Consider the following 25363-nt stretch of genomic DNA (forward strand, 5'->3'; position numbering starts at 1 on the left):
GAGAAATTGCCATGGCACCCAAAAAAAAATCGCAAATATATATAGCAAATATGACGCTCAGGACAAAAATAATAATAATATATTTTTAAAAAGTCTATCGCAAGTTCCTTTTGGTGGTTTGCGAGGTCCTCTACAGTTCTCAAATTTGAGTGGATTTAATCACATTTTTGGTCCTCCTTTTCTAGTTTCTTGTAATGCAATGATGAAGTCCTTGTTTGGACCTTGTTTTGTCCTGGAATTGTCCTGTTATGGACCGGGTATAGATCTGTGTTCTTGTGGTACTGACACATATGAGAAGCACGGCTCTAAATGTGCTGCCTCACCTCTGATATGTTGGAGATGGGCTCGCTCTGCACTTCGGTGGAGCAGGTGAGCTCAGGGGAGGTGATGTCAAGGACCTCCACAGCCACAGAGAGCAGCAGTCGGGCCCTGAAGGACACGCCCTCCCCCAGCCCGTCGTTCAGGTCCTGGTGCTCATCCATCAGAGTGTACTGTCGAGTAGAGCCGTACATGTTGACCCAGGCAGGACCCAGCGTGGGCAGGAAACCTAGACAACACAAAGGGTTACTCTGGTTCTTAACTGTCTTTATCATATGACCAGATAGTCCTGTTTGAAGGCTGTCTCTTTTCCTTTTCCTCGAACAGATACAATCACTCTACAACTCTACAATTTCAATACCAGCATTATTTCATACAAACACCCATATCTGCAATGGACATTCTCAATTAGAAAGTTGCTGTAACAAGCTATGCAAAATATTTGTTGTCTCCAGAAGGAAACATTTCTGTGTTTTCTGTGAATGAATAGCATGAATAGTGTGTCTATAGCCAGGGTTATGGTCCAAGTGTGCCATCCTATTTAGAATATTTAAAGTACTTTCTAGTTAATGGAAGCCATCATAAAATGATTTATTCATGTTTTCAGAGCATATTTCTTCCCTTCACATATTTTACCTTAAGCTTCTTGCATCTTCACCCATACTTAATGATACTCTGTGTGCATATAACACATTATTAGAACCGCTCTAATGAGAATATTGAGACAAACTACCAAATCTAAAATTGAAATTTTATTGGAAGCCTTGGAGGCGTGCTTGGTTTGAGAGAAACCGCCTGAAAAATGCTTGTGTGTCAGCTCATAATTTACTTGACTTTATCTTCCTTCTATATCAGCTGTGGGCAATTATATTTCCTCTGAGAGCCATTCATATTGAGACAAGTGGCAGAGGGCCGGACCGCGACCATTGGTGTAACAAATTCTCATAAGGCTGAGCAAAATAATGTCTGTTTGCCGTAACCCGACCGACCCAGTGTGAAACTAGCCGACTGAAATTTTTTTATCAGCATTTTGTTGAAAAAACATCAAATTCTTTTATTTTTCAATTATTTCGCCGACTCACCGACCGGACTTCCCTAAACTACCGTGTCGAATATTTTTATCACGCTAGTTATCCTATCTTTCATCCTTATAGCAAAGATAACGCACTGCGCAACGCATGTGCGTCTGCACAGTCAGTCCCCCACATGCGTCTGTACCAAAACAGACCGTGAGTTAATGACGACAAATTACCTTTAACAAGTTGGTGCGCCCCCGTCGGCGCCACTCTAGTGTCCATAGGACATGCCAGGCTCTGTCAGGGTGTTTTACGTAATGCATTCTGGGATTGACACACGCCCAGTAGCGTCATCACAACAAAGATGACGGCGCCCGTGTCCCCCGTATGTTCCCCCCGCTCGCCTTCTCTACCAAAATAAAGGATAGCGGCGTACAAAAGGTCAATCGAAATGTCTTAAAATCGTGAGATTTAGTCTCCTGATTGGGTTGATAGAAACGTTTTCCGTCATTGACTGTTGAAGCCTGACCCCTGGTGGTCACTCCGACTCAAATAATGGCAAAATTTGGATCTTTCTTTTTTGCCTTCAAAGTAAAAAAAAATAAGAATTTGCCTACCGACCGAGCCACTTGAAAAATGTTGACTCGGGTTACAGCAAACAGACAATTTATTTGAGGTAGCCTAATTATAAGCCTTTTTCTGTAAAATAGGCTATAGAATCTATTTTTTCATTCATTTAATGTAAACTTTATGATCTCCTCACTTCTAGACAAATGAGGGATTACACCGACATGTAAACTTTTTTTTAAAACAAGTACAGTCAAATGTTACATAGACAGTTAAAAATTAGACACTTTCAGTTGGGGACCGGCTTAAAACTGAGGGCCACATCTGGCCCCTGGGGCCACAAATGCCCAGGTATGTTCTATACGGTACTCTGCTGAGCACTGTGAAGGACCAAAACATATCACTTTGCCTGTTTTACAAATACAAATAAATAGGGATGGACTGATGGTGTTTTTCCCATGGCCATAAGATCCAACAATGTGTTTGGGCTGATTTGTAAGGGTAATTTGGTTAATTTACCCCAAATGATAGGATATGAAATTTCAACAAACACAAAGTACTGCTTTAATTTAAAAAACAAATGACATTAGCAAGGATTTTTAGAGATCCACATCCCTGTAAAAGCAGAGTAGGCACATGTGCCCTCTCTGCGCTTAAGTGTTCAACTAAAGCTTCATGTATGTCCTTTAATCAGGTGGTCCACCTGCCCAAACTAAATATCAGCCTGTGTGAGACATTTAAGACCAATAGTCTCTGCGCTAAAATGGACAAATATCGGCCCGATATATCGATTTTGTCCATCTCTACAAATAAATCCACCAACATGAGTAGAAAAGATTTTTCAAAACTGTCCCTTCATACCCTCTTTTTTCAGTTTTGTCTGTATTTCTTTCTGTATTCATCTGCGGAAAAACATATTATTATTCTACATTATTTATCTAAACACCTCAAAACATAAGGATTGATCAAAGTAATTTAATTTGCCAACTCCCGATTATACCACATGCTTAGGAAATGTTGTTATTTCTGAGACCCAGATAATTCCCAATGGTCCGATCATTGCGCCCCGACTTGCGGGGGATCGTCATAATAAATTTACACTGGCTATTACTAGGAGGGGTCACGCGACAGGCACAATTACTGTGCTCACACAAATATCTACTGGCTAATTAATGCTATAACAGAAAATCAATGGGGTCAAGATAAACTATTAGTGGGCTCCCGGGGGTGTTTTTGCGCTTGCTACCTTTGTCACCGTCGTTGGAGATTTTGCGTAGATCAATAAAGTGTGTTCCTATGGCGACATCGTTGACTTTCTCTGAGTCGCGGATCTGGACTTTGACGCGCTTGCACAGAGGAGGGAAGAGCTCCGTGAACACCACCTGCTCGTTCCAAATGGGCTCGTAGCTGCTCTTCTGGACTGAGGTCTTCCCCTGGAACGAAGCAATGATTCAGTCATTTAATCATCAGTATTAGTCTGGTATTATAGCGATCGTTAGGTTTCAGGTATTGGTCGTCTTCAAAAATATGTGAGGAGCTGATCAAGTATTCATGTATACATAATTTTTACAGTGTTAAGAAAGTATTGCTAATGTAACTAAAATAAATAACAAAATTGGGCTATTTGCTGCATAGTTAGGAGCATTGCCACAGAGTGTGAAGAATGCTGATGAAACTAAGAAGCTACAGTAACGATACAGAATTTTTATCCTGTCATTTATATCGTCTTGCTTTTTTACTTTGCTTCACATGTGGTAGGTTAAACTTAGTTTCGATTAGTTCAGACAAAGGGCGTGTTTAAGCTGCACTTATTTGTACCTCATGGTTTCAACTACTTTCAGAACAGTTCTGATTAAACCTAAACCAGCTCAGTAGAAGAGAAACATGAAGGGGAGATTACTTTCTGTCCAGCAAATTGCACTTGCACATAGGGGTCCACCAGATCGCGGTTTTCTCCAATAAATGCTTTCTTGACGTTGGCCATGATACTGGTGTTCATTTTGGGAAGACCCTCGGCGCGATGGATCTTCACGTAGTACCGGGCCCACTGCCGCTCGGCTGGGAACCCCTCTGGGAGCAGCAGGTTTCTGGGAAAGACACAGGGGAATGGCAAAGGCTAAGATTAAATACATATGAGACAGTATGGGTCTTTGATTCAATACTGCGCAATTGAACTTATAATGGTGTTAGAAAGCTATTTAGATTCTTCAATTTATCAAGTGATGACTAAAATTGAAACTGAGGCTCATCACTCAAACGTGACGGAGGCTAATTGGTGTGTAGGGCTACAGTTAAATCACTATACCACAACATCCTGGCCGAGAAGGAGAGTCTAAGGACAGGGGAGCTTGGGACATTGCCAAGTCCCTATGAACATTGTTTAATCCATGTTTCACTGTCGCCCTTCGAGATAACAGCTGTTGTGAGTTTGGGTGTTACAAAATTAAATTGAATTGAACTGAAATATCACCTACAGTTTTTTGTTTTTTTGCTTGAATTTTTTTGCATTTTTGCTTGCTCATTCCACACTGGAACAAATTTTAAAAAGGAGCATATCTATATACTTAAAATAAAACATGGACAACCAATGCCAACAACATAAAGAAAGCCACAATAAACTCTGTAATGTCAACATGGGGTAAGGCATTCTGAAGGCATTCGTTACAGAGCCCAGCCAACAGGAAAACACCGCCACGCTCCATTTGAGTTGTATCTGGAAAGGCAGTAAACCATGGTGAATAGATGCCGCTGTGCAGGATGTTTGTGGATAAGGAGGATGCTGAGCTTATCTAAGAAATAGTGGGTTACACAATGCCGTTTTTGTTCAAATCCTGTCTGCTGTAGTTTACAATGTATGACAGAGAATGGCAGCGAGTTATAGACTTCTGCTTTTGCACACAGAGAAAAGAGATTAGGATTGATAGTGGAGATGAATGTAGCCCGGGAAATACTTTTGGTTTAAGATAGTATAATATATAATATACCACGGAATGGAATCCAGTGATGATCCATGTTGTAGGGCTCGCAAATACATAGCCATTGACTTGTATGCATTCATTGGGTCCATTTAGAGTCTTCACTTTAGATGGTGTATGAACGTCATTTCATCATAAGGGATGTTACAATATCACGATTATTAAGATTAGAACCATCACAAATTAACAATTACACTCACCATGACCACACATCAATATTCAACATTTTTCTTCATTCACATTTTCTTCAAGAGCCCCACTCCTCCTTCTAGTATGAAATCAAACTATCTAAGTGATAATATTAAGTTATGTGACATAAAAATGCATACACAAATTAAACATGAGACTTAATTTGTTTACAGTTTTATGACCTATCACAAAGCATTTTTAATGTGCGTGATTTTAGATACAAGATTCTTGCTTGTAGTCAAAGGCAAAGGCATTTTGTGTTGAACATATATCGTATAAATGGGACAATAAACCCCAGAGTCCTCTCTGACAGCCTCATCTGCACACATTTGTGCCCTTAACAGTCCTCATGATCAGAACCTGGTCAGATGCAATTGTGATGTAAAGGGGTCGCTCAAATATATATTTTATTTATTTCATATTTGATGCTCAAATTGTGCACATGCTCAGGAACAAAAACCTTTACGGTACTTAAAGGTTGAATGGACGATTTTTTTGGCACAAATCTGAGTCTTTTTTCCTTGCGGCGTGGATTGCCGATTGGTCCTGCCACGTATCAATCATAAAACGCACCTACTGCTCACCTACAGCCACGTGTGGCTCGTCCCCCGAGAGCAGCACGTTTCCGTGTGTCTAAGCGCATTGATCTATCATAATATCAGTGTACGGGGGTCCGCACGGGGGAGTGCGCATGCGCACTTCCACCTGCGTTCACAAATCGCAGAAAAATTGTTCATTGCGCCTTTAAGCATAAACATAGCACTCCAGTAGAATTAAAATAAATCTCACAGAAGTATAATATATTTATATAAAGTAATCAAAATAATGTAAATAAGAGTAAATAAAACTGAGTACTACCAACCCAAAATATTAGAATTCTCCTTCACTATCTACGCTTTCACTTACACTGTCTACTCCAATCACAAAATTGTGTGGCTAAATCACTGCAAAAATGACTTTTTTTTTTGCCAAATAACAAATATAACACCGTAAAGTTAAAATTGGCTACATTACCCATGTCTAAGGCAGTAAAAGTCTGAACAGAACCTTTGAAAACTTTAATACAATCAAACATCATCATACAAAAAGCCTCCTTTACCCCTCTATCTCGTCCTCCTCTGTCTCATTGGCCTTGTGTGGGGTCTTGATGTTGTCGCCTTTCCCCACCACAGCAATGCCACACTTTAGGTATCCTTTACACCCAGCTGTTATATCGTCTGGGTCCGACAGCATTGCCCACTTGTGGTAAAATTGGTGCTCTAAAAGTAAATAAAAGTAAATAAATCAGTCAACTATTACCCAAGAAATTATAACTTTTGTTTCAATTACCTGGCTGTGAGTAAACTGTCCCTACGTCCATCTTGAAAGAGCCCACCAGTGTCCCGCTGCGGAGAAGGTTCTTGGAGTGAATGACCTGTGCAGACATGGAGGAAGTGGTAACTCCATATAGATTAGTGCATGTAAGAAGTCGGTTTATGAAGAAAGTGGAGAAATCTGCCTGCGTTTGACAATGTAGATCAGGGGTGGGCAATTATTTTCCTCCGAGGGCCATATTCGAATCCAGGCAAGTAGCGAAGGGCCGGCCCGCGATCATTGGTGTGAAAAAATATATATATAAGTTATATTTTATTTGATTTAATATCAAATAAAATATAACTTTTCTGTAAAATACAGGCTATTGGATCTATTATTTAATTCATTTCACGTCATATTTATTAAGGATACAAGTGCAGACAGAAGCCTGAGGCCAAAAAAGGAAAACATATATTTATTTATTTTTTATATATTACTTGGCATGTTTGGCGGGCCGGATTATAAAGACAAACGGGCCACATGTGGCCCGCGGGCTGTAGTTTGCCCACCCCTGCTGTAGATGCTCAGCTTTTAGTTGGAATCGTGAAGCGGTATGGCATCTCTGACCAATTTCCCAATGTGTGAAATTGGAAGGGGCCTCCTCTTCTTTTTTTGAGTGTGACCAAGGGAGTGCCTCAGGGTTCCATTTTAGGCCCAATTTTATTCACGAGTTATGTCAATTATCTTTGTGCTGAGCCGTCTGATGTCATGTACCATTTTAATGACAATGATGCGGTTCTTACTGTTGCTTGACATCACTGGAACAGGCCATTGAGACATTACAGTCTGTCTTTGTCATAGTGCAGTCTCGTTTGTGGTCCCTACAACTAGTATTGAATGCAAACAAGACAAAAGCCTTCTCGCACGATATCCCTCAGATCCCACAGGATGATAACCCTCAGGGTAATCCTATTGCGTTTGTTTCCAATTTTAAGTACTATGGCTTTATACTGGACCAAGAGCTCTCTTTTAAAGCTCACTTACAAATAGGCTCTTTTATGCCTCGTTTGGATTATGTCTGAAATTGTTGAATACTGTGTATCACCGCATTGAGATTCACAACGTGTTGTGGGTGGCTCAGCCACCACTGTGAACTCTACGCCAAGGCTGGATGGCCCTCTTTTGGTGCCAGGAGGATCACACATTGGATGCTTTTAGTGTATGAACACAAAAAGCACCAGGGGCACACAACTTGTGTGCCCCTGGTGCGGAGAGCGGAGAGTCATTATGACCTGCGCTTACTCAAAGTTTGGACTGACTGGGGGAAGCAATCTTAACTAATCTTATGCTGCCCCTGCAGCTTAGACCTCCCTTCAGTTTGACACTGCATGAAATAGTCTCAATCAGGCATTTTCGTTTGATTTTAAAAGACATAGAGGGTGAATCTTTAAAAAATGTCTGTGCTTTTAAATGTAGATTTTGTTTTTTTCTTAAATCTCTTTTAACTGTGTAATGTTTTAAAAATGTGTGTTGTCTTTACTTGAAAAAGAGGTCTCGATCTCAATGGGTTCTTATCTGGTTAATTAAATAAAGGTCAATAAATAATATCAGCTTCCTGTTCTATTTAATATTGTGAACCTTTCTCCGATTCAAAATATATTAGATTTTCTTTTATATTGTTGATAGCAAAGGCAATGTCCTAATTTCTCATTATTCTGAAACCCAAGGATATAAATCTGTATGTTAGCATCATGACAGGAACCACCCTGCCAGAGTTTTGAAAGGTTCAGAGAAAAACAAGATGAGTTCCCCTTCTTAGTTGTTTGGGTTGAATTGCCTGTACGTTTAGTTTTACTCACAGAAAGCTTGATGATCTTGTCGAACATCACATCGGGAGGAATGTGGAAGTCAAAGACAAAATACTGCAGACAGAGGAGAAAAGTTTGCTAATTAAAAAGCACTTACCAACAATGTACAGTGGGATTTTTAAAACTCACTTGTCGTTAACTATGACAAAAATGCACCACAGTAACGATGGATTTTTAAAAATCTACCTTGGAGGTCTTTTATACCACAGAAAATTGAACTGAGGTTTTCTAAACCAAAACATATTTTGTTCATAGACAAAATGTAAGAATAGAATAAGCCTTTTACGTGTATCTCATCTAAGCCAAACTAACACATAACGTAGCTTTAGCCAGTGTGACCTTTCAACAGCAGGAACTTCAACTGCAAATAATAAAGTTTTAGTCCAAGTCCAATTAACTGGAGAGAATTTGTTGGCAGTAGCTCGGACAGTAGATACAGTAGTGCAAACCTCTCAGACGCATCAAGCAAAAACTGACCTTAAACTACCTTTGAAACACTTCCTACCATTAATATTCCATTTTTTATGGCAGCTATTCATTTAAATTCTAAATTGATGCAAACAATCTTGTACCATCTCCATTAGACAGGTGTATTCCTTGTTTTCCGTCCAGACAGGAAGAATCAATATAAGACTAGCACTTCCTTACCAAACCACAGGGGGCTCTGCAGGCACAGCACAGCATGAAGCCCAGAACCAATAAACTAAGACTATGTCCAAGACATTTACAGTAAGGCTGGGTATTGCCAAGACCCTCGCGATACAATACATATCCCGATACTTGTATATTTTGATACAATTCTCTCATTACGATACGTATCCCGATACATTTTTAAAAAAAAGGTCTTAAAAGATAAGAAAATGCATGATATTTCAATGGTTATCCACAAAGCACATATTTATAATTATAGCTCTAATAACTTCATACATCCAACCAACTGATCCAAATAGAAATATATATATATATATATATATATATATATATATATATATATATATATATATATATATATATATATATAAACACATTCTTGTAAAGTATTGCATGTTTCTTGCCAAACAATCAGCATGATCTGAACATGCTGCAGCAGCATCTTCTGCACAGATCAGCTTCTGATCAGGTCCACAGCTCACCTCGGCCGAGAGGAGCTTCTGATCAGGTCCACAGCTCCTTCTCACCTCGGCCCAAAGGAGCGCGGCACAAACAGCATATCAAAAGTACTATTCCACCTCGTTTAAAGTCTACGGGCCACAAAAATCTTTAAAAAAAAAAAATATATATATATATATATATAATTAAAAAAATATTGATACTGTGACTCTGTATCAAGTCAGATGATGATATATTGCATATATATACATATACACAACCCTGATTTACAGTGAATGCACCTGCACTCCCCATAAAACAAAAAGAAGAAGAAAGTATCAATATTTATTAGCAGCCCCCATTACCCTAGAATGTTAATGTGTTCAATTAATACACAAAAAACAAAACAACCATTGCTTGATTGTTTGGTCATTACTTCACACAAGGAGTCAATGGTCTACTTTACAGTTTTCTACTGGATGCATGTTCATACAATGCTTGGTACTGCAGTGGTTCACTAAACAAATGCTTGGTGGTAGATCTATTGGACTTGCCTCGTTGTAGTACGGACAGTTGGTGGACTCCTTCATAGACGTGTACTTCTTCTCGTCCCCAATCTCCACACAAACCACCGGGTCCATGTTCAGGCCGATCAGCTGACGCGCTTCAATGATCGTGATGCTGATCTGAGGGGAGATGGGTAAATATAAAATTGTCATTCGACAAAAGTAAATAAGTTAAAAATGTGATATATATTAATCTAATAGTTAACCTTTAATTCTTCAAGCATCAGTTAATTAAGGAACATGTTGTTTAATGATGTCAATAAAAAAGTAATATCACAGAAGGAATTGTAAACTCATGTTTTTTATCATTATTACTTTTCTGAAATCACGAACTACAAATATATTCCAAAATGTCAGATGATCAGAACAGAAATGAATAATGCTGAAGTTGAAAAATTTAACCCACAACTATTTTCTGAATTATAAAAATATAACGGCAAAAATATTTATAAATCTTCTTTTCAAATTTTCAGTGAGAAAATTTTAGATTAGTATGCCGAGAATATTTACTATTATACCAGAATCAGAATCAGAATACGCACTCAAATAGTTTTTCTCACATTGCGTTTTACTCTAAAATGTAGATTTCTCAGCATTGGCAGTCAGATCGATTTGGCATACCCACCATAAGCCCCCCTTATTGGCTGAGCGCAGTGGAGAGATTTAAGCCTGTGATGTGAGCGAGGTATTTCCCAGAGGCCACAGTACTGCACTGTGTGATGGACAAACGTCATTCAGCAGGAGCGTCCCTCAGGCTTAGTTAGTGCTTCCAAAACACGCAACTCTACAACCGTTCTGTCGACTTATTCTGGTCTGAACATGTACTTTCACACACAACTAGAGCAACCAAGAAAAATACTTACATTATCTTTTGTTTATTTCTATGCGTAAAATAAACTAACTGAAGTGAAAGGAAATGTCACAAACCTGGTAGTCCACTGGCCGTCCTGAGCTCGGTTCCATCTTGATGTCTGGCTTTGACCTAAAACAAAATCGTTTATTATTTGATAGTTGTAAATGATCCATACAGTTGTCACCAATAAAACAAATATTTGATTTGAACATATAAAAGGGTAGTGTTCCGAGATATTAAAAACAATTGATGTGGCCATTTCTTAGATGAAAGGCACCAGTTCAATATGTGACATTAGTGAGAGGGACTTCTGGGTTTGATTTGTTTGTTCATAGATGCAGTTTCATGTTCCCATGTTTATGTTTGCTATAGGAAGGTGTTTTGGAGAAAATAGCCAGGAGAAATCACCTAGACTAGAGTTTATTATTGTTATTCTTATTCAGATTCAGATTCCTCCATCAGGATGGGCACTTTTTCATGTTACGTACTCCCTGTGAATAAAACTCAGCGTGTGGTGTGAACAGGGAGAAGATAAAGTGTGTGAACGATGAGAGAGCTTCCCCCGTGCGGGCAATTATGGAGTGAAATTAGTTTGGATTTTTTCTTACAAGGCAGCACATTTTGTGTCAATCCAACAGGATGGATGATTTTTTTTTTGTCCTGGCCACTAATTTTAAACAAGCATGCAAAAAATTATTGAAATGTATATTTATTCATTTCCGATTGATGTATAGCGATTTCACCACTAGAACTACACGTCCCTTAATGCTGCTCAACGCCCTCTGTCTCCTCTGAGTCTTCTGTGCAGACTCGCACGCCAGACTTTTTACACTTACCCGCACAAAGCTCTAAGAGCTTTGGAAAAAACATGGAAGAGAGGAGACTGTTTGTGGATGTCAGAGCTGTTCTACAAGTGGGGCTAATGTGTAGCTTACAAGAAAACAAACTTTCAAACAAATGCAAAAACAAATGAAAAACCTGGACAGATCAGGAGCTACAAGTAAAGTTTACACAGGTGTAATAAGTCTTTGATATTAACATTTCTTATCAGAAATCCATGTTAGTTGTCTATTTTCCATATTCATGCACCATGCTGCTAATGCATGAATATGGACTAAAAGTCTGTGATGTCTTTCACATGGTGTAGATTTATGCAAAACAGTTTCCACAAATAACTTCAAACAATTAAACCAAAACCCCCAACCCCAAAATGAGTTTGACACCGCTGCTTTACACTAAACATACAGCCCATTTCTAAATTTCATGATGTATTACAAAGTGATATGTGCCAGTTTAGTTAGCTGCACACCTCTTGTTGGAGACGTTGGTGGTGACTGCAGTGACCGAAGCCAGAGACACCGTGTCCGGCTCAAAGCTCCCTGCGATCCTCATGGCTTTCCTGTCCAAGTCGTCCATCATGTCCAGCACTGCAGGCTCATCTGAAACAAACCCACCATCACATATCATTACCATGCACTCAACCCCTGAGGACCCATTCTTCTGCCATCTTAGTTTTACCCAGAGGAAGACGGCCAAGAGAGGATATGTCTGGGAGCCCTTTCTGGAGTTTTTGTTGTGCAACAGAAATGTCAGAAAGTGTCATCGTTAATAAAGCTAAAGTTAAAATGCATAGGGTGTGGAAGTGGGGTACTTTTAATCATGAAGGGAGCACAAAGACCGGCAAAAATCTAGTGTAATATTTTTCTGGCAAAGACTACATATATTAAACATAAACCAGGGTACATTTTTGACATTTCAACCAAACATGTCCAAACTACGGCCCGGGGGCCAAATGCAGCCCTCAGACAAATTTGTGTTGGTCCAAACAACAAATGTTGTACTTTTTACTGTAAAATTGGAAAAATTCCACTAATTTGATGTTATACCAACCTAATTGTAATGTTCCAAGTCTTATTGAAGGTGTGGACGAATCGAAACTATGCAACATTTCGAATGGTTCACTTCATTGTCTGGTTGTTTGTGGCCCTCTGCTCCATATACGTTTCAAAACACAGCCCCCGGTGAAAAAAGTTTGGACACCCCTGACTTAAACACTAAATTCCACCATAGCATTCCTAGCTTTTCTTAACCTCAGAGAGTAGAGAGGTGTTTTAGCCGAAATCATATCGACAAGAGTTATCAGCACTTCAGGTATTTATATTGAAACTCTCACATTGTGTTAAAAAAAAAATAGTTAATGAGTGTTTTATGTGAAATAGTTAGCCATTTCTTAAATGTCCTGTTATTTGTTTACAGCTTTGATGCCAAGAGCCGAGAGTCACAGCACAGAAGAGTGCACAGACGAAGAAGAGGATGAGGATGTGATCTCTGATGTAATTGGACTCTGGTGGTGTACATATCATATCTATTATCTCATATCTCATATATTCAAAGCCATGGACCCGTTGCAGTTCGTATACCTGGCCCTGGCATCTGTTTATAAGAGTTCTTCTATTAAGAGTGTTTTTTAAACTTCCTATAAGTTATCTGTCCTTTCCCCTTGTATCTACTGCGTTGTAACATTAAAGGCTATTTTATCTTATCTTTTGTTGTTTGTGTTGAATCATTCAGTGCACCATTGTTGGTGCACCTGTGAATTATGTTTATCGACAAATGCAATGAACCCTATTCTCATTCTGATTCTTTGATTCTATTCAGGGCCTTTTGTAATCCAAGTATTTCCATTTTAATATAGTAACTTCTAATTCTGATTCAAGTCCAGTTACCATCAATAACAACACTCCTCTTGAGTCTTCAGTGACAGCTGTAGGGGGAAGGTGGTGTCAGTGTGACAGGGGGGAGGGCTTATCTCAATGAGATGCAAATGAGCCCCCCTGTGACTCTGGGCTCACTCCGGTGAGAAACTTTGGAAGCCGTTTTCTCAGTGAAAGGTTTTGAGAGTTGTATACATTCAAATGACCACAACTTACTCAAATATTATCAGATCTACATGAGTGAGACATCATTGGAAAGCTTTGAATTCACACTTTCAGAATCTGTGAATAACTCAAAATGTCTCCGGGTAGACATGTAACTGGATTGGCCACGGTCAGTCACATATATAACAAAGAGCTGTCAACATCTCTTATAACTGCTGTGTGAATACGTAAGATAAGAATATATGTGAATATATCTAACACACTTCAGTAACTCTAGTGTGCAAATCTCCTTTTACTCTTTTTACTGTTAGCTTTATTTCCCCTATTCATGAATTGATTGTGACTGGACAAAACATTCACAAGCTGTGTTCTGCTGGAGCAATTACCTCTCCTATGATCCTCCCGGGGGCTCCTGATCTTGGTGAGTTTCATGGCTGAGAGCACTCCTTTCCCCGCTCTGTAGAAGAGAAACAAGCCTCATCAGTGTAATCAATGTGGATCAAACTAAGCTACTATCAACTGAGATACAGGCACATCACACAACTTTAGACCTCACTATCTCATGGCCGTCTATCGCTTTTCTCTCTTACTTCATTTAAGAGTCCAATAGATACGATCGACATCCGAGGGGACACCCACGAACAGAAGGTTGGAACACTTAAAAACAAACCATTAATTTTTAATGTCAATGGACTTATTGATTCCCCACTGGTCAACAACTACAAGAGCAACTTTGTAATATGTATGGTAAAAATGAAGACATGACAGCCCAAATGTGTATAAATATACAAGAATGCCAAGGGTAGATGCGCGTTACATTCTACTTAGATGCACATGTAGCATCTCTCTGGGGCACCTTTCCTGAGGATCTGCCACAGCAGCATTGGATGATGAGTCAAATACAGTGGACTAATTTCCCTACGGGAATAATAAACCTGTACCATAACCTTAACTTTAAGAGTCAATTGTGACTCTTGAATCTGAATTTAAGTTTAAGCTTAAGCTTAAAATACACATAATCCACCAAGAGACATATTAAAAAAGAGAAAATGTGGCATTTCCCTTTGAATAATTTCCTGCTCACACCGTTATTACTATTCTTAATGATTGGCAATACCACATTTTTTAAAAACGATACAATACCAAGTACTTTGAGGGATTTTTTTTTTATGAGAAAGGCGTTTAATAAATAAATATGTATAAAAAGAGTTTCAAATACGCTCTATGGACAAACTGAACACCTGACACATAAGACTCAGTCCAATCTGCTGCTGAGGTCTATTTATCACAAAACTATGAAAAACTTTACCTTACATGTCTAAAATGAATGCCTAGTCTTATAATCTGCTTATGGTAATTAATATTGATTTTTCAAATTTGCCTGTAAGTATCGATATATAGGTACTTCGATATTGATATTACCATCTCTAACTATCCTACACTTAATTAGCAAAGGTTTGGATGGTCTTCCTCCCAAGAACTCTTGAAAACACCTCAAAAAAACATTAAAGTGCTCCTCCATGTTTTTAACATACATCAGACTTTGAGAATTATTCAGCACTAAACCTACCTCACAACACAGCTTACAAACTTTCAATAAAGCACTATGGAAAGTTACATCTGATATTCATTCAATGAGGCAAGAGTGACGCATTGGGTTGAGTGTTCACCCATCTACTGTAAGGTACCCGGACGCAATGTATGAAGCTGGCCAATAATGTAATAAATAAACATAAAACAAGTATAATAAGTAATTAAAGCCGCAAGCGGCAATGATCGGCCCTCGCCACGCCACCGCCGCTACGCCGCCACGCCGCAAGAGGAGGGGGCGCTAACGCACCCCAATGGTCCTTTTATTACGCCTACTGCTGAATCTGTGACGCTGTCACATCTTCTCCCCTTTGTTTTACCATCAAAAAGCAATTTTATTTTGAATTCTTGACAAAATGTGCGGCTTTGCCGCACAGACACCGTGACTCTTTGAATAAAAATGTGGATACCTTTTGATAGTCCACCCCTGAAGATGAGTCTCACCAAATTTCAGGTTAATAGGGCTAAAGCCCTGGGAGGAGTTTGTGAAAGTCTAAAGTGTAAACATGTTCTGGCGATTTCCCCATTGGAATAACGTGGGAGGTTTTGGTCATCGCTACGGCAAAGCCATAACAATTATGACATGGGTCTCATTGACTTTTTTGATGGGGATGCTAAAATTGAGTTGTGTGTCAAATTTCATATAATTTCGCAAAACTAAACATTTAACCTCCATATAAAATCTGTAGGGGGGCTGTGGCGCCAAATTAATTGATTTCACTTCAAGTAGGTTTAGGGCAAAGAGTTTAACAACTGATTCTAATTTGACGCAATTCGGACTTTATCTGCGCAAACGGCAGAAATGTTAAATTTGGGAGATTTCTGAAATTCTAGCTACAGTTTGCGGCTTCGCCGCTCAGAGACCGTGACAGTTATCAATGTAATTTGAATATGTCCCACTCCTCAGTACCAGTTTCACCTAATTTCAGCTTTTTAGAGCCAACGCCCTGGGAGGAGTTCGTAAAAGTACGACATTTGGAAAAACTCCCTAGTCATGCTTAGCCATTTTTGAACCAATATGGCCGACATTTGGTTGGGCGGACGGCGTTGCCGTGATAATATTTTTTACTTCTCTTGTCACCATCTACCTCTGCGCCAAATTTCATGATTCTACGATTAGATTTTTTTTGGGTCATTTCCTATCTCTCAATGCATTTTTGGTACATTTGGGGGCGCTGACGCGCCAATTTTTTTATTTTAGAAAAGGGAAATAGCCAGAATGTAGAGAGGCACGATTTTTCGACGTGTGCAAATTTTTGTGACTTTTCGTCAATGTTCACTGGGTGAAAAATAGGGGGGTTGGTCCCGAGAAGAAGAAGAAGAAGAAGAAGAAGAAGAAGAAGAAGAAGAAGAAGAAGAAGAAGAAGAAGAAGAAGAAGAAGAAGAAGAAGAAGAAGAAGAAGAAGAAGAAGAAGAAGAAGAAGAAGAAGAAGAAGAAGAAAGAATAATATTCCGATGCTCCGATATTTCCTACCTCATGGTGTGGGTCCCTGGTCACTGACGGGTACTTTCGTTAATTTTGAGTGGGCTCCGCCCACTTTGTGTTTCTGGCCCTCTATACAGTAATAATGTTCAATTTTTGCATTACATGCTTATATGAACGGAACATGCAAGAGATGGGGAACGTATTCGTGAGCTACTTAGCGCAAATGAGTGCTTTATATGGGGATGACGACTGCGAAATGTAAAGTGCTCGTTTAGTGCGCACTTTTGCACGGGCTTCGCCCGTTTACAACAGTAATGTTCCATTTTCCTACTACTAATTAGTATGCACGGGGCGTGCGTGAGTGAAGGAGTGCGTTAGTGAGTGTTTGGAAGTGGGCGAGCGCTTCGCGCTCGATTTCGTGCGCACTATGTGCGCACTTTCGCAGCCGTGCTTCGCACGGCCTTACGAGATTAATAGGCCTCTCGCCAGCTTGTGGCGCTCGGGCCTAATTAATAACTAAAATAAGTATATTATGCACATGTGTAATTGTTTTCCATATTGTTTCTACTTTGTAATTATTATAGTCAATTGACATTTAACATTTAACATAGAAAATCATGCTCAAACCACCACTGATACAATGCCAAACCAGAAGGGGGAAAATGCTAATCAAAATGCAATCCTACACCACAGGGCTGCATGTAGCTGGTGACAAACCCTATCACCACATTTCAAGACCCTCAATCACAAAACAACAGTATCCGATGACTCCACATTCAGACTATTGGATCTCAGATATCCTCACACTTTCAATAGCCATCTGTAGCCTGACAAATAAGTAGCATTAATTATTAAAAAACAGTGCAACAGTCTAATTTGTGAAGGGCATACAGACAGGACAAGGAAGCTATTGAGTGGGAGAGTTTTATTTTCCAGTGGTATCAAAGAGGAGGTGTGATCAGCGTAAAAAATAGGAAAAACTTCAAGCACAAGAAAAAAGTCCTGAAGAAAAGATTGTTGGAGATATTAAATTTGACGTACAAGTGCCAAGGGTGTTCAGAAAGAAAAGAGAAGTGTTGCCTGAAGAATGGAAATCATCTGATAACTTCACCACCCATTTATATGAGCTTTTATCAGTGTTGAATTCCATTACGGGCATAAACATGTGAGCACACAATACCGTGACAATATCACAACAAAACCAATATGTTTGAATTTAATTTATTTTTGTAACACCCAAAATCATAAGAGCAGTTGCCTCCAAGGGAAATATGTAACTGTGTAAGCACTTTAAAAACAATAATTAGAATCTCATCTAATCTAATTTCAGCCACAAATTCTACAAAAAGGTTAAGAAATTCTACTTAATACGTTCGAAAAACCTGCCAATTCACCCAACAATTATATTACTTTCATGGAAGTCCAAGTAATTGCTTTTTTTCCTTCAGAAAGTGGCTCATAGTCTATTAAAGTCTATTCATTAGAGTTACAGTTATTAAAACCTGCCATAATAACACCTCTGCTTGCTCTTATTAATTCATTTCAATGCAATAAAAAGTCTCTCGCTTGGATTTTTCTTCATTTAATTCCCAAAAAGCCCTCAGTAAACATGAATATTTTTACTAACCGCACAGTTTATGCATTGCTATTGAGGTTGTTACAGATTCATGGAAAAAAACAATTGAAATAAATATAATGTGCTTGCTTTCCATACATACCAAAAAATCTGAAGTTGACAAGTCGCTAATATTCCACATCTAATAAGTTCTCCCTTTGTAAATTGCTCTATATTTCCATAGACTCCAGCACCAGCAGTAGCAGCATTAGTGGTTGCAGCACTTGCAGGTCCAGACAGTTGAGCAGAAATGGCCCTTTGGAGGATGCAGAGCGGCAGAGGTACCTGTTTTGGAGGAGGAGATGGGGAGGGCCTCGCCACAAAGACTATTGACAACCTAAGAGACACATGACTCCCGTCCTACCGTCATCTGGATACAGTAAGAGGGAAAGTATCTGCAAGGAACAGTGAAGCAGCACCTTTCTGTAGCGCAAAGAGGGAAGCTGATCATTTAGAACAAAATTACCATTACCCACACAAAAGCCACACATAACTAAAGACAGTGCCGAGTTGGAGCTTCCGGGCTACAACTATTTGCTGCTTGTCCTTGTCTCCACTCTCAACCTGTATTTCCCGGGTCAAATGAAACCTACGGAACATACAACGATAATAATTCCACAGTGTGACCTAACATTTCAAGTTAATTTCCATTATGCAGGTACATTTACCTGTATATTCATTTAAACTTATCTTTTCTCCATGGAGACCAGCAGGTGGTTACTGGTCAGATTTGTGCAGACACTCACTAACACACAGTAGAAATGCATAGGTAGAGGTGGGAAATTATCAAAACATATCACAATTGTTGTTTTGGAAATATGAAAAAAAGTAATGTTGAGTATATTGTCTGTAATTAAAACTGTTAACAAAAGAGCAGATTAAAAAGCAATTGACCAGTAGTAGTAGTAGTAGTAGTAGTAGTAGTAGTAGTAGTAGTAGTAGTAGTAGTAGTAGGATGATCTACTGAACGTTTTGTGCAACCCTCAAACAAGACATTTACATTTGACCATATTCCTGATAAAATAAATATAATAAATAAATAAATTGATAAGTTTAATGAACAATCCAAGCAAAGCAACATAATCTCAAGGAGACAAGCAGGTGGTGGACCCTCCACCAGAAAAGTACGCAGTGCACCTTCAACATTAGTATGAAAACTCACAAACCTCAAATTGAATTAAGCTAAGTAAATTGAAGTATTTATCTACATTAGGACAAACATAAAAAGACCACATTTTCCACTCAGAGCAGAAACTTCAAAGCGCTAACGAGTCCTGGCGCAATGATGACATAATCTTAAAAAGAGATGTAGAGAAGAGAAAGTTCACAGGCAGAGCTTTCAATTAGACAACAGTAATGGCACTGCCATTCTGGTGATAAAAATGTTTAATAATTTGTAAAATGTCTGATGAAAAATCCATACAACTCAAGAGAGGGGCATTTTCTTACACTGAACAGGCTTCAAAAAGTAAAAATGAGAACGATCAGAATCCAATTTGCACTTAAAGTTTGGCAATAGTTATATTACTACTGTTATTATTTAACAGTTATTAATGCTGGGTTACATTGATAGTGTAGTGCACTGAATTTCTACCAATACAAGTTACTGTATTTAATATTAGACCTAAAAATGATTAAATGTTTTGTGGTCTGATTATTGATCCCAATATTATAATAATAGCCCAAGTTAAACATGTTCTACTATAGCGTACATGTTTTTATTTTAGTAGGTTGGATAATCCATAAAACAGCTGCAGCTGATCCAAAGCAGCAGCTGTCCTTACACACACCAGGAAAATGGATCACATTACACTAGTTTGTATTGTCTTGCACGATGAAGAATAATGTAATTTACTATATTGTATATTTGTCTTTTGTGAAGCACTTTGGGTCACTTGTGAAAGATTTATGCTTTATAAATAAAATAAATGTGTTGTGGTTATTTCAATGAAAATGCCCAATAATTGATACAGGGATATCATATCTGACATTTATGTGCAGGAACATTAACAAATTTAAGAACCAAAAGAACAAACAGACATTCATTTATTTATTTGACAGGGATATTGCACAATACATATGCGTATTCACCTATTGTTCTTAAACTGTGCGTTGCAACACTAGAATTTCCCCATTGCAGGACAAATAAAGGTCTTATCTTATCCTATGTCCTGCAAGAAGAGAAAGCTACAAGCGTTATTTAATCTAAGTCCATGGCCAGAGACAGCAAGTTAATAGTGTGCAGGGGATTCATGAATGAAGAACATTCCAACACAATCGACTATGTACTAATACCATTGGATGTGCTACCAATCTGTGTAGCCTATTCCAAAAAATAGAGCCAATTGATTCACTAATCGCCACTCTCACAAGGATACATATGAACTTGGAGGACTGGAATAAGAAAAGGAAAGACAAAAAACAAGGTTATACAACTAGCATCTATGAAAATGTTCGCAGCATAAATGTTTGATAGTGACTCAGCGCAAACGTCTTGCATTTTTTACAGTGTTATTGCATCAACGGAGTTGAACCAGGGCATCCCCCACTGTCCCAGCCTCACAAGCCAGTCTATGCTTTTAGAGATGTCTTATTCATGTAAAGCATAACATACTGTGTCTTCAAGACACAAATTGAGAAAAAATACAGCAGCAAATTAGTTTCATTATGACCTCAAAGATAAGACTAATATATTTACCCTTATCAGTCAAGTTAAATACATTCTAAGTCATGTTAATATTTCAAAACCATTCTTCTCTCAAAATGTTATTTTAGTTTAGCTATATACATATATCTTCCCCCAAATTGACTCCTACAAATTACAATAAAAGTGTAATTACTGTTTCCTGGTTTTGATGACACAAATCTTTTGACCCATAGATTTTGTTCAAATCGACTTTCAGACTATCTCTCACTCTTAAAATATATGTGAGTTTGGCCACAGGGGAAAATAAAACATGTCATTACAAACCAGAGTGTATGACAACAGAAACTCAATACTGTCCCAGAGGAAAGAGCATACCCAGAAATGTCAATCTTGAGGAAATAAAATATTAATTTGATCATTGTGCAATTGTTTTTAACTTCAAGTCTACACAATCTACACATCATATCCCATCAGTGAATGTGTTGTGTTTATATGTTCTGGTCATTTGTTCAACTCCGACAGCATTTCATGTAATGATTTCCAATGTTAATTCTGACTTTGGATTTCATCATCACATACTACTATAATACAACAGAATAAATTAAAATGATGTATGTACAAAAGATTAAATTCAATGTATTTTTGTAACGACCAAAATTACAACAGCAGTTCCCTCGAGAGGTGACAGATCATATTCTGTAAATTATACCTGAAACATGTTAAAAGAGTTAGCCCTTTGTTCCACAAGGCTCTATATTATGTGGTACTATTTTTACTCTGGGATTAAGAATGCAGAAGACATTATAGTCTAGTCTTGCACTGAAGTTTACTTTTAGTTGTGTTTGGTTGTTTAAAATTACTACTTCAAGTCAAATGTTCTCAAACTTCTTACTTGAAGTATATTTTCTTGCAACTTTGTGTACTTTTTAACATTTCCACTTGACAGCCCTGTGTTATGATGGCCAACTATTAAAGCTGAAGAACAAACTCATTCAGCGTGACATATACTACAGGCTGAACAAAAGGCAAGGGCCAACATTTGCTTGACTCTATTCTCTGCTCTGCCATGCAGTTAAATATATATAAATATAAAGTTTGATTTGGCTTCTAAAGGTCATGTGTGGTGGACTGCATACACTATTCAGCATGTGCCCTGGCTGCTGCCACTAAAGCCATGCAGTCAGTGATTTATTTATTAGGAATAACAAAAAGCCTCTAAAGCCTGCACAATGTGACTGCTGCAGATAGGATAGAATGAACACAGCAATAAATCAAGCTTGAAAAAGTTTAAGAGAGCAGCAGGGTACAGCCAGAGCCAGTCAAATTTAGAGGCTTTTTTGGTGGAATTATCGGAAAAGACAGGAACAAATTGGCTGTCTAGTTTTAATAAGGTGTGACTATACTGTGTAATGAAAATCAATGGCCAGAGCCAAGCTACTGCATAAGGGCAATTCATTTTTGTAAACAGCATCTCTGACCTTTAGACAAAGTGATACAACACAAGTAGACATTTGGGGCTGGACGGAAAGAAACATTGTGGATTTTAATTTGAAGCATTCCATGAAAAGCTCTAGAAGCACCTCCACTATAAAAGTTACACAGTGCACCTTTAAAGTAGTTTATCGTAATATACATTTAAAAAAAACGTTAAGGAAGTCTGAGAAGGACGTTAAATTATTGTAATGAAACTTCTTCTTGTGTGTATGTAAATTGTTTTTATGCACAGGTACAATTACATATTATTTATTCATTAGGTGGGAGGCTTTAATATAAGTCTTTTAAAGCTTCTTCCTGCACCTAGTTTTTATACTTACAAATGAGAGCATGTGTCTAATTTTAAACTATTACATTAAAATTCATGAATTTCAAGGATTTGAGAAACCTGCGTGAAGGTTTTTGACGAGGATTACACTCTGACTTCAGTTCTTAGACTTAAGTATTTTCTGAGCGTTTCCATATTCTCTTTCTTCTCTTTTTGAGGCGCCGCCTGCAGCAGCTTTTCTCAAGTCTGATAGGCAGCCCCACCTGGCTCTGCAGACAGGTGGGGCTGCTGGGAGTGAGAGGATGTTAATGCGACAGGCATGCACTAAGCTAACGGTTTCATTTACATTTTTATAAGTTTCATAATCGTATATTGTAAAGGCGTGACCTTTCCAGTGGGAGGTCTGCCACCTGAGAAGATGTTACTGCTTTGCATGGAATTTTAAACAGTGTGGGCATTAAATTATATTGCACACCCCAACAAAGAGGAGCACAACCACCACTAAAATACATATGACAGGACCTTCAATACCAAAATCAGGTCCTCATGAATGAAATCCTATCATATTTAACGGTTAGAATGGGTAAATTTGGGTTACGGTTAGGGTTTAGGTAAAGGTCAGGCGAAAAGTAATTATGGTTACATATTGGATCAATCTTCAGGAAATTAAGTCAATATAATGTCCCAAAAACACGTCAACACCAAACGTTGGACAGCCAAGTTTAATCCAATCTAAATTTCTGTCATGTTGTCTTTCCTTAACACACAAAATTGCTTGGCAAAAGATGCAATGCTCGAGCGGAGGCAGCCTAGGTCTTATTCTGTTACATAACTCCCGGGGGATGAAGAAAAACTTTATTTATTTGTTCTCACCGGGGTACTTCTGCATTTTAAATAGCTTGCTTTAAGTCATCCTCCTCAGTATTTAGTATCGACAAAAAACATACATAAAGCTACATAAGCCTTTTGATTATTCACGCACCCATTCCAAATGCAGTTTGGATGATGGGGTTTTGGGCTTTGGCAGTGCGGTTAGTCTCCCTTTGAATTGATTCCTCCCACATTGTTTTCTATAGAATTCAGCAGATGAGGTCCAAGTGTGATAGTGCAAGAAGAGCAATAAGAAACCAGGACAGTGTTTATACGAAATCAATGTAGAATTAAAGCCGCGGCAGCGGCGATGATGGCTCTCGCCTCCCGCGCGACCGCCTTCACGCGCGACCGCCTTCCCGCGCGACCGCCTTCCCGCGCGACCGCCTTCCCGCGCGACCGCCTTCACGCGCGACCGCCTTCCCGCCTGTCCAGAGGCAGGAAAATAAAGAGGAGGAACTACAAAAATGGAGTGAGACTACAAAAACGCATTAGTGAGTGAAATAGCTCCGCAGATCAATTCCAATAGGCGTGACTTGTCCTTGAAAACACTGAAAATTAAGCCTTTTTGAGGGCGTGTTACGCGGAGACCGTAAAGAATATCAACATTCTTTTGGATATTTATTAAATTTCAATGTCTTTAGATGCAAATGGTGTTGTTTTGAGCTCGATCGGACAAAAAACCTAGGACAAGTACGATTTTGAAAAAAAAAAGTCAAGCGTGGCGGTGCCACTTTGATTCGACATGGCTGACTTCCTGTTTATCATGGCGATGCTGCCAGGTGTGTTTTACTCGTCAAAGGTCAGAGGTCAAACGTAGCTCTATCACTGTCCCAAGTCTCATGTGCCTAGGCCAAAGATTAAGCGTTTCATGTTTTTTTCTTTTTGGAACTAGTCGGAAGTGTTGCGACGGGCGTTCTCGCAACCTCCATTTTATTCGAGTTCGGGACGAGCCGATCGTGTCTATGTCCCCATGTGTGACATTCATCAATGTTAGAGGGTCAAAAATGCCCGAGTTGTGGCAAAATTTTACCATGAAAAACTATAATAAGAAACCATGGCAAGAACAATGTCTCGTCGCATTCCATGTTCCATGGAAGGCTCGAGCCAATAATGACGCAATACCTGCTTCTTAGTAAAGTATACTGGGCAAGGATGACGTTATGGTTCAAATATAGTATAATCATTAATCAATCATTTTTTGTCTCAATCAACACTAAATAAATCATACAACACGATCTAAATAGCACTCCCCTTTGGATGAAATAACTAGGTTTCTACAAAAATAGAAATAAAATGAAAAGCTAACGCCTCGCTCACATGGACCTGGCGCAGCTCCGGCTGCTGTGTGGGAGCGGTGGCTTTTAAGTGGATGACTCAAATTCGGGCCGGAGCACTGAGGTGCTCTTGCAGTCACAGGCTTTGATCGCGCCCATGTGAGACCACGTGCTCAAACGATAACTAATCATTAATATTGAGGAAAGGTTTGCGGTGGGCTCCGTGAGCTGGAGGAAGTTAAGAATCCCTGGGTAAAATCTGCGCTTACCACCTGGAAGGAGCTAATCAAAACAAACAGACTATACAAAGATGTTAAAGTCTTAAGCTGATTGATTTATGATCAAAGTTTTGTACCAAACAGCATTGACCTGAGATTTAATGTCTGGATAACTAAAGGTATACACTTTTTTTTTTTTTTACCAGATTGTAAAGTGAAATAAAACCAAAATCTTTGATATATTTAAGGAAGTTATCATAACCAAGAAATTACCCAAAACAATTATACCATTCAATTAAACCATTATAACCCGCCGACTTAAATCTTTTTTTAAGGCTTATAAAT

General features: G+C 38.7%; 1 protein-coding gene across 1 annotated transcript in view; it reads right to left on the bottom strand.

The window, feature by feature from the left end:
- The window catches only part of otofa (otoferlin a), a 130800-nt gene that overhangs the window by 38685 nt on the left and 66752 nt on the right, over nt 1–25363 (bottom strand). The window contains exons 6-15 of the mRNA XM_072446413.1: nt 14000–14070; nt 12044–12173; nt 10809–10863; nt 9870–10001; nt 8218–8280; nt 6395–6479; nt 6165–6324; nt 3802–3988; nt 3148–3334; nt 324–547 (exon numbers count right to left, since the gene is read on the bottom strand). Coding sequence (XP_072302514.1) covers nt 324–547; nt 3148–3334; nt 3802–3988; nt 6165–6324; nt 6395–6479; nt 8218–8280; nt 9870–10001; nt 10809–10863; nt 12044–12173; nt 14000–14070 — 1294 coding nt within the window. The remainder of the gene's footprint in view (nt 1–323; nt 548–3147; nt 3335–3801; nt 3989–6164; nt 6325–6394; nt 6480–8217; nt 8281–9869; nt 10002–10808; nt 10864–12043; nt 12174–13999; nt 14071–25363) is intronic.

This window comes from Eucyclogobius newberryi, unplaced genomic scaffold, assembly GCF_026437365.1.
Source record: "Eucyclogobius newberryi isolate DKJ021-1_F unplaced genomic scaffold, fEucNew1.0.hap1 SCAF_1, whole genome shotgun sequence".
In the NCBI taxonomy this organism is placed as follows: Eukaryota; Metazoa; Chordata; class Actinopteri; order Gobiiformes; family Gobiidae; genus Eucyclogobius; species Eucyclogobius newberryi.